Raw genomic sequence first — 10923 nt, 5'->3', positions numbered from 1 at the left:
GGGAGAGGTCTCTCCTCCTCTCATGTCGCTCCCGCCTCTCCAAAGTGTTGTCAGCGCTCCTCGTCCCTTCCCTCCGCTTTTCGGGAGACCTCCGCTTCTGCCCGTTCACCACTGCCCTCTCCGGCTGCCTCTCGTGCCTCCTCTCCGGCGACCTCTCCGTCCTCCTGCCTGGCACGTGGTCGTTGGTTTTAGAAGTCCCATTCCAAGTGTGGTGTTCATTGGGATGTCTGCTAAACTCTCTGCTGCCTTTTAGGTCTCTAACGTAAGTCCGCTTGTCCCCATGTTGTGATGATTTGTGAAGGTCTGGTGGATAACTGGACTCCGATGATGGGTGCTGCCGTCGGTCGGATGGCACGGGTTTCATTTCCGATACATTTTGTGAACCTGTGGCGGGACTGTTCCTGTCACTGCTGGGGTCTGAAAGAAAATAACAGCAAAGCGTTTGGTACCGATGCCTTCCGCAGCGCCGTGACACCACTTATCACTCTTCAGACTTCATTAGTGACAAAAACAAATAACTGTTAAAGCAGTCAGCGAAGGCTAACCAAAGCTTTTGTTAATTTAACTGCGAACAACGAGAGTTACAGGTTAGTACTGGTGCTGCTCTGTTCGTTAGCTGTGTTTTGGTCCAAGCCGATATCATCTTTATGCTCTTCTTGTCATGGGGCATTTTATATTGTCCCCAAGCCCAATTCATAATGTTTCAGTTACACTACTTTCTTTCCAGTGGGGGAAAAAAAAATATTGTCGTTCGGGTTGCTGGCTGTTTTTTTTTTTAACAGTTTCCAATAAGGAGGGCCTTTAGGAAACGGTATTTTTCTTTTAAGTCTTTTGAAAGAACTGCCTTCCAGGTGTGGGAGGCCTTGTTTCAAATAGCAGAAAATGTACAGAAAATAGAATTGATTATTAAGTTTTCACCTTGTAAAATAACATTTTTAAGGTGTGAGAATTAGACTGTAATCATGCAATTTCCATTTCCTTTAAGACATTACTTAATCTCGCTTAGTTCTACCACGTTATGAAAAGTCCTAGGGTAGATTTTGGTTTTGCCACAATGATTCGAACAACGATGACAGAAGTTATGATTTTTTCATATCAAAGCAATGGGAAGATATTGTAATATGTAGGATGGCTTTGATTAAAACCCAATCTCCAGTTCATTAGTGTTAATGCAGTATTTCAGGTAAAATACAGCTGAGCTACCTCTGCGAGACAAACTGCAAAGCAGAAGGAAAAAACCACAACCCTAAAACTAAAAACCAGCCCCGCGCTGCAGCTAAGCCACAATTACTCACGTCATTTGTAACGGATGTTTATGAATGATTCATTATAGACATGGGAAACATTAAAGTAGCAGCGCTGGCTTAATGCGAGCATTGCTTTTATTTGCTTATTGTTTTCTTTTTTAAAGCCACTCCTGCACGGCAGCTCGGCTGGCGAGAGCTGCACGTCTTGCAGGCTTCCCGCCGCTCGCACCGAGACGCCCACCTCGAGGTGGGCTGTCCTGATGGCAACGGCTGAAAACCCACACGAACACTTGTGGGGACAGATTTTTTTTTTTTTTTTTCTGTTTTTCTCCTTTTTGTCTTCCCTCCCCCCGGCCAAACACTCTACATGCTCATTCCTCCTGCCATGACGCAAAGCGTCTCCCACTTGATGGCATTCCCATTCCTTAGCTTGGGAAGGTCGGTGTGTGCACGGGCCTTGATTTTTGTGATTTCCAGGTGAACCCCGTGTTGCGACTCACGTGTGTGCATTTTTGCTTATTAGCACTTTCAGGCAGCAGCTGGGGACCGCACCGCTTTTCCGTAGCTGTAAGCACGTGGCTTGCGGCAACCTGGCTATCGCACAAGGTACAAGCGAGGTTTAAACGTGTCCTGTGGTGTACTTACAATTCAGGGGACGCAGGGTGCTCGGAATGAATTGCTGTACATATAAAATATAGCGAAGCGGAAAGCAATGTGAGGGAATTAGGCCACAGCACAAAAACACCTAATATTGATTTTAGCTACAAACCGTAGTTTGATTATGGCCCATAAGGTAGAAGCAAGACTCCCCGAGCTTGTCATTTCTCATACATGCAGCGATATTAGGAGGTATCATCGCTGAGGAAGGAAGAGCCCAGCACCAAGAAAAGTAAGAGAAAGAGAAAGAGAAAAGTAGAAAATTTAGATTCCCTATAACACAGATGAAAGAAAGAAAAATCTTCATATTTTATCTTAGAATAAAGAAAGTTTATTTTTCCAGTCAGATTGTCTAGGCTTCACCCAAATATAAGGCTGCAAAGACAGCAGTTGTTATTATCGTGACATAAAGAGACATCTAAGAGGTGATTCAATAACCCAGACAACGAGAGCATCCATTCTAAAAGACAGCTGGAACAGCGACACAGAATGTCATAGAAAAAACATTAACAATCAAACAACGACGAAAAATAAAGTCCACCAGAGACCACAACATTAAAAATAAGTACAAAACTCATTACAAAAATATACAGCCTCATAGAGAAGCACGTTCCAATTGAGTCAGAAAAATATTGGAACTTAACATTATTAGAGGAACCATTTGCGACTGCAGCGAACAGAACGAAGAGAGGAAGGAGTCCCAAATGTTACAAGGATAGTCTTTACAGTAGTGCAACCCCTGTAGATTAAATCCTTGCTTGGAGAATGAACGTTTAGTGGTTTAGCATTAGCCAAAAGAAAATGGGTGGTGGATTTCCATCCTCAGTGCAACAGACATATGCTTTGAGAAGTGAAGCACTTAATTTACAGGGTACTTATGCAGTCTAGCATATGATACAGTACTGTACATCCAAAGGAGTATAGGAAAAGACAAAAGTAGAAAGAACATTACAGAATTTCAGTGCCATCATTGAACCTTCTGGTGTGCTATTTATAGTACAGAAGTGTAAACCCACAACTTCCCTTCCATTTTGTTAAACACTTCAGTTGTTTGTTGGTTGTACTCTGAATTGGTCATTTTAAGTGAAATAATGAGCAGAGTGAGCAGAAACTCTCAAACGTGGTACAGTAAATGAAAAGAAAATCTAGTTCATAAATGTGCAGAAGGGTTTTGTTTCTGGTTTTAGGACACGGAGTGAATGATAAACACAGAACTTACTGACACAGAAATAACCCAAATACGGGGAGAAAAGTATAAAGGACATCCCTTCAATCATCAGTTTCTATAGAAACCTCAAAGACCTTTGGTTGGGAGTAGCCCTCCATCGAGGGCACAATATTTGACAATTATCTCAAATAAATAAGACATAATTATAATATTAAATAGTGTGCTATGTTAAGCCACCCAGCAATCCAACCTCCGGGGGAAGAAAAGGAAATCTAATGCAATTCTTAGTAAGAAACAAGGACTGAATGTTTCCCCCAAGACGGACATGAGAGCACCTTTTCATAACCTCCCCACCTTTTCAGACCTTACAAATTAACTAGTTGAAACCAGCAGACAGTTTAAGGGGGCAGAAAAGGGCTCGGGAGGCCAAATCAATATATTTTTGCAGTAAAGCTTTTTTTTTTCTTCTTCTTTTTCTTAAATAACTTTATAAATATTTACATAAATATTAAGGGAAGGCAAAAATCTCGTAAGCCATCTTGGCATTCATGTCTATGGATACAGACAGGAACTAAGAGAAAAACCTAACAAAAAAGAAAAAAAAAAATCACTGCTTCAGAATAATAACTCAGGATCCCAGTTTTTGCATTGATTAAAGTAGAGACCTATTTGAAACAACAATTCAGCTGCTGAGAAACAGTTTGGCACAGTTCAATGACATTCCTTGTTTGGCTGGACAAGACAATAAGGTTTGTTTTGTTTTGTTTTCCTCTCTGATCACCAAAAATACTGCTATGATGATCTTGCCTTACACTGTGCCCCAAGTCCATGGAAGCAAGCAAAGGATGAAATGTGTAGAAAATTCAGCACAAGCGAGGCAATTAACCATATGTTGCAAAGGTTGGTAAGACACTGGTGAGAAAGGAAAATAAAAAAGAATTCCTGCTTCAGATCTTGAGACAAATCATTCATGGAGTGATGCCAGGGAAGAAAGGAATGTTTTCATAGTTTGACCCACCATATTCTGGGACAGAGCCATCTCCACGTTTCAGAAACAGGCGGACCCTGCGGCCACCATTTTTAATCAGTTCGATGGCCCGAGCGTGCTTCATGTTCTTGGTAGTTTCTCCGTTGATCTCTAAGATTTCATCACCGATCTGTCAATGTAATTAAAGAAAAGAGGCTAAGATTAGAAACAAGCCCTGACGAGGGTCACCACCAGCATGCCGCAGGACAACGGCCACAGCGAAGGTGGAAGAAGAACTATGCTCCAGGTGAAGCCAAATATGCCCAACTCCTTCCAGTGGCACAAAAACCAGTATGCAGGAGCCTGGGAGACATGAAGGTGACAGGGAAAGCTTGAGATATCAAAATACTTCATCACTGTTCTGTAAAGCCACCTTGCATTACTGTATTGCTCAATCCCTAGAGAGCTGTGTTAGAACTAGTGTTATTTTATTTTCATTTTTTATAAAGTCTTTGCTCAAAGTGGTTGTTTGTTTTATAGTCTGCTGTAACTGGGATGTTCAAATAGCTTTTTCAGGTCTGTTTCTTGCTTGGATATAGATACCTACGATGAACCAGTAAAGCTGCTTTGGTAAATATAATCATTTATCAGGATAGGTAAACAGGGCTTGGAAGAGCTTGTCAAAGCATCGGCTTCCACAGGGCAGCACTGATCTTTTTTTCATCAGCAAAAATTCTGGACCTATAAATCTCCCCCTAGCAAAAGAATTTTGAAAATGCCCTTCACGCGATATATCCAAAGAAAAAGACACGTGCTGTAAAGTTATCATGCGTTCTCTAAGAAAGGAGCAAGCAGTACATAAAACTTGGCAATTTAATTTTTCTGTAGGCGTTTTATAACACATGTCCTTGTTATAATGTCTATAATTTAGATGATATGTGAAGTTAACAGTTAATACTAATCAAAAACTACACTGTAATTTTGCACCCCATGGGTCAGTACACATGCTCCCTCACCACTACACCCCCCAGCAGAGGAGAGGATCAGGTGGGACACCCCAGTTCTCTACTCATGGCTCTGGCTTTAAAGGAGCTGGCAAAGATAGCGGCTATTACATTTTCATTGCTACACATATCTTTGTTAGGCTTTAAAAGTCAGATTATGTATTAGAATTTGGAAACACGGGTTGGAACAAGGGGGTGAAATCTTCCAATCCATGCACACCATTATAGACTATATACAAAGGATGACAGAAGCCATTGGCAGAAGTAAATAGGACCCACTGCTCCTTTCAGTTCACATTTATTTTTCCTCTGAGCTGACACAGCAGAAGGTGTGCCTGCAGGAGAGAGGCAGGGAAGTCAGCCTGTTACAAAGAAGTGTGGTTTTTTAAATCTGTTTGTTCATACCCTCATCTTCCCACATCTCTCAGCTGGACCATCCTCGGCTAGCCGCAACACGTACAGATCCATATTATACTCCCGGCCACCTCGCAGGCTAAAGCCAAACCCTTTGGCTCCTCTTTCCAGCTCAACAGTGTAAAAGTCTTGGTCCTGCTGGAGGGAAGACAACATACGCGCAATTGAACAGAAAGGTAAATGCTGCTCTACTCTCATTTTTCAATTATTCAATGAACGAATATTATTATTTTTGTTACTCATAATTAAAATAAGAAAATCAGTCGCGTTTTCACACACAGACTAGGATTTCTTGCTTCCTCAGATCCCACCCTGCAATTTGGAGTGCCGGCGGTGGTCTGCAAAGGGCTGTCTGGATGAATGGGCTCGGCCATGTCCCATGTATTTTTCGGCACCTCTGTTATACACCACCTCCTGTGCCCAGGGCAAAAAGGCGCACTTCTGGGGGGTGGTTAGCGTTCCACCCACTGCAGAGGAAGGCTAGGACAACCTCACTTCCAGTGCCAGGTTTTAGTTAAATGTCTAATGGTACCTGGGATGAGTCTATGCCATGGTGCTGGCTTTTCCTTTTTGTTACCACCTCAGCTATTCCTTTGCAAGAAGCTCAGAAGTACGTGCATTGTTTTTCACAAATGCTTTTAGCGTAGGGATGTTCTGAAATCCCTCATGGAAGAGGTTACTTCTGGGATGGCCAGTGGCAAGGAAAGTTAACAGTGAGATAGATAATCTCTCTAATAAGATGCCGTCTTTGAAAGCTGGAACACTCCAGCTATTGCCCCTTATTAAGTTTTCCTCTTTTCTGCCTGCTGAATTTATCATTTGCACACAACAGTACTTTCTGGAGAGGCCCCTCAAAATATACAATTCAAGAGACAAACACACAAATTATTACTGTTGTAAAAATGTCAGCTTTTTTTTTTCTTCTTTATTTGTGTTCTCCCTAAATTCCTGATGAGAATGTGTTGGAAATGTTTCTCGGCTGAAACAGCAGCGACACGTATTAAGAAGCTAATCAGCAAATTCCTCTTTCTTCAGCCAGCAGACTGAGGGAGAACGGCTTCCCGCTAGGAATTTTCAAGGGAAATATTTGAACATAGGTCTCAGGCAGATTGGAAGCAACAGTCTGTGGTAAACACTTCAATTTGAAAGGTACTCCTTACCTGTGCTGCTTGGGGTGGTTTGAAATCAAACTGGGGTTCCTGCTTTGGTTTGGTGTTGTTCCTGCTGTAATGAACGAGAGAAAGAGGGAGAGAAGAAAAACACAGCTCATGGGATGTGAAGATGATCAAGAAGTAACCAAAAAGAGAGCATGTCAACATGCTCTCCTCAAGGAAAACAATCTGACCTGGTCTCCTGTGGTATTTGCTGAGGAGTATGTGTGGTTGTAATTGTAGCAATTTTTTCTGCATTGGTCAATAAAGTAGCATTGGAGGATTCTGCAAAATAATTTTTTTTCATTATGAGGGAAGACCATTGGCTATTCACTCATAAAACAAAAGTTTTACAAAGACATTTCAACAGGAAAGCCTCACTATGTTGTTTTTAAAGAACATGAGGTTGGCTCACATTTCTTAAATCCCAAAATTAACAGAATAAAGACTAAGCTAAGTCATAGTAATTATGCATGTGAAACTGTACAGCACCTCAGTTGCAGAGAAATATTGGCCTTTGAATTGCACATCAAAACTTAACATGCTATACCCCTCATGGCTCAGCTTTTTTTTGATATTGGTCATCAGATGTACCATCTATTTTTCTTCTTTGTAAGCTGAAAAATTCTAAACACCCTTAACGAACTAGGAAACATTGTCACATAACTGCTGCTGCTGTATCCTATGCTCTTGAAAAAGTCAAGGCTTTAGTGAAGGCATCATATTTAGCTTAATCATCACTGCAAAAGTTAATTAGCAAAAAATGCGTGTACTAGAAACTGCCACAGCGACCCATCACAAACAGTATAGAGCAGAGAGTCAAATATTTATATATATCTATAGAGTATATATAGTATAATTATATAATAAATACACAAATGAGGCTTTTTTTTCCAGTAACCAAATACATCAGCGCTCTCATTAATCTCAAGAAAAACCAGAGGCCACTCAATTGGAAAAAGAAAAAAGAAAAAGCAAAACAATTGGGAAATCTGGATTAGAAACATCTCTGCCCATTAGACACATTCAGAACAAAGACTGACTTGTGGAGGAAGGGTTGAGGAATGTTTTGTCTGTTGTCTAACGACATGAATTCCAATCATTAATGTCTCCAAATATGTTAGGTTGACTGGATTAATTTTATAGTAGCAATAACTATTCCATGGATTATAAGATTATCAGTGCTTCCTCCATCAGAAACTGCAATCTTCAGTAGGATTGAGATCTAATACCTCATAAGGTGATATTGAATGTGGCTAAAACCCAAACTTCCTGAAATCCATCTTTGAAATAGAACCCACTGCTGCCTCAGTATGCAAAGCTGCAGGCAGGGACGTGGAACCACCTATACCAAATGCATCAGCAGCTCTGGGTACCATTTACAAAAGGGCTCACCAAGAGAATACAGAGAGGGGGGTTAACCTCAAAACTCAGTTTATGCCATGGCAAAGGGTTCTCAGCCCAACAGCAGCCTGTGCAAATGCCGTATTTCTCCACACACAGAAGGAGGTGCTTCCAGGAGAGGTCCTCTCTCCTGCTTCACAAAACTGGGAAGGAAGTTGCTGTGGGCACAACAGAAAAGGGACTATCTAGGTGACCCTCACAGCACGGCATGGCAAAATGCTCCCCTTGTCATTCTGGAGCTTTATCATAGACTTCAATAAGACCAGAGCTAACCCAGAATTTCAAAATTCTGACTAAAATTAAGATCATGCACCTTGTTTCTCGGCCAAATTTCTCTAGTTCCAATCCCACTCAAAAAAAAAGCCACCATCAGACAACAGCAACGAAAAACGGGTGGAAACATCTGGCTCTTCAACATAAAATTACAAGGTCTTCTACCCTGCCCTTGTTTGCCTCTTAAGATGCAGGCATCCGGTAATTCATTTTATTGACTATGGAGAAATCTGCCATTATTAAACAGAGTCCAGCTGTAATACAAAACTGCAGAAGTATGAGGGGTTTTGCCTGAATTAAGGAGAGGTGGTGCTCATGGGCCTACTTGGTCCTGGGAACCTATTTTATTTCATAGATTTATTTTAATTGTGGAGATATCTAGATGGGGTGAAGGTTTTTCCTTTCTGCGCATGTCAAGGAAACTAAGGAAAAGGGAAAAAGAAGAGCCGTTTAAACAGCTGCATGCAACAAGAGCACACAGCTTCTTTGCCTGCAGCACTGTGCCCAAGTTAGCATGCCCACACCCTCAGTGTTCTGTATTCATCCAGAACAAAAGCCTCTGAAAACCTCCACAAATATTTGGAGATCAGATGAAGATGGGCTTCAAAGAGAATGCAAGATTCCTACCCTTTAGTAGGTCACACTAAGAATACCAAGTAGAGCAACAACACATCTTGGTACAGATGTATCTTCACGCCACTGTACCGTGTCTATCTTTAGCCCACCCTATCCCATGAGTCAGGAGTTGTGCATAATTTTGCCAGTTTTTTAGACACTGGTTCAGGACGCATGCCAGCCACCATGCAAAAATGGAACAGAACACAAATACAGGAAAAATTCTCTCTAGTAGAATTACAATTTTATGTTCTAAATCCTAAATATTTCATTGATTCCTTGCCCCATTCTGCCCTAGAACACTCAGACACCACCTAAATGCCTAATCTAAGCTCATCATTTTTCAGCTCTCTGTATCCTTGCATCAGCTGGTAATATGGTGAAGCATCGCAATTTCATTGCAAATGCACTCCTGCAGTGGTCTACGGCAATGAGTTGGCGTAAGACTTACTACACAGCAAAAACCCTTGGTGTTTTTAATAATGTTAGAAGAGATTAGCAGGGTGAGTTTATTGTGAGTCTTGTGATGAGCCTTAATTTCATGTTTATCTGAGAAGCGTGGCTTCTGATTTATTCTTCCCCATCCCTTTAAATTTACCAAAACAGCACCCCAAAGATCGCAAAAAGAAAACAACATTGAGACGCATTTCCTAAATCTCATTTTTTTAGAGCAAACCTCTCAGCAATTTTGAGAGTATCTGGTCTTACCGGCTTTTGGAAATTAAATGCAGGTGATTCTATGCAGAGTTGTCAATCTGACTTGGAATTTCCAATGGACAGTAAATAAAAATACTCGAAGCCTGAATTGCTATGAGAGATAAGAGTTGACTCCTTCCCTAACATTCAGCTTTCCACCTTCTCTAGTAATGCCTGATATCAAGTCACAGGTACAGATTTCCCTTCTAATCTAAGCAATTTAACATGGTATTTGGTACACATGTTTGCATGAACAAGACTGGCTGAGCATTCACATCAGGAGGCTATATTCTTCTTAAAAAATTCTTAAACCATTCAAAAGTTATTTATTTCTTAGGTATTTTTGCCTTAAAAACAATGTATTTATTTATTCAAAGATTCACTTTCCTTGATTTTGATCAGATACCAAAATACAGGTAAATGAAGAATTCTTCTCCCAGTTTACCTTCCAAAGGTGGCGTGTGCCGGCCAGCTCAGATGTTAGCCTGATTCACAGCCACTTTATTATTCATGAACACTCAATTTGCTGGAAGCAGCAAAGGATCATATACCATTTGACCTGGTAGCTACTAAATGGTAGGAAAATAAAGCCTTTACGCAAACCACATCATCCTAACCAGAAATAACGCATAACCAGATCATTTCTCATCCCAGCCTATTTTTATCCTGTAACTAAACATAGCATTACCATGCTCTGTGGGGTAACCAAATCCACGTTTCAGATAAGAAAGTATGAGACTTAGCAACTACCGCATGCTTCTCACTGGAAATCACATCACGCAACTTCTTCATTCTGCTTTATAGGTACCAGGTTGGATTCAGCCATGCTTTCTGAACCTTTCATAGAATCATAGAATCGTTTAGGTTGAAAAAGTCCTTTAAGATCATCAAGTCCAACCGTTACCCTAACCCTGCCATCCCACCACTAAACCATGTCCCTAACCACCTCGACTGCCTGGCTTTTAAATACCTCCAGGGATGGGGACTCGACCCCTTCCCTGGGCAGCCCGTTCCAGTACCTGACAACCCTTTCTGTGAAGAAATTTTTCCTAATGTCCAACCTAAACCTGCCCTGGAGCAACTTCTTTCACACTTAACCACACTTCCTCTATATTTAACTGAATGCAAATAATGTCCTGTGCAATGCTAAGAAATGCTCATTAGCACTGTATCTGAGCCATCAAATCTTATACCCATGGATTTAGCTTAAAAAGAGAGCAGTGTAAAAAAATTTCTGCCTAACGAGTTCTCACTATGAGCCCGTCCATGTCAGAACAGGACAATGAACAAACAAAATACTTAGAATTTAGAACCACAGCGATTTTAC

General features: G+C 41.1%; 1 protein-coding gene across 1 annotated transcript in view; it reads right to left on the bottom strand.

The window, feature by feature from the left end:
• Position 1: 1 nt before the first annotated feature.
• MAGI1 (membrane associated guanylate kinase, WW and PDZ domain containing 1) overlaps positions 2-10923 on the bottom strand; it is a gene marked incomplete at its 3' end in the record, with an annotated part of 229816 nt that continues 218894 nt past the window's right edge. Inside the window, 5 exon segments of the mRNA XM_035903797.1 lie at positions 2-417; positions 4091-4229; positions 5449-5592; positions 6618-6678; positions 6803-6893. Of these exon segments, the coding sequence (XP_035759690.1) occupies positions 2-417; positions 4091-4229; positions 5449-5592; positions 6618-6678; positions 6803-6893 (851 nt within the window).

The sequence above is a fragment of the Egretta garzetta genome, unplaced genomic scaffold (genome assembly GCF_000687185.1).
Source record: "Egretta garzetta isolate BGI_Z169 unplaced genomic scaffold, ASM68718v1 scaffold91, whole genome shotgun sequence".
NCBI classification, from domain to species: Eukaryota; Metazoa; Chordata; class Aves; order Pelecaniformes; family Ardeidae; genus Egretta; species Egretta garzetta.
Note: the sequence above shows the minus strand (reverse complement) of the source record. Positions and strands in the feature narration are given on the sequence as shown.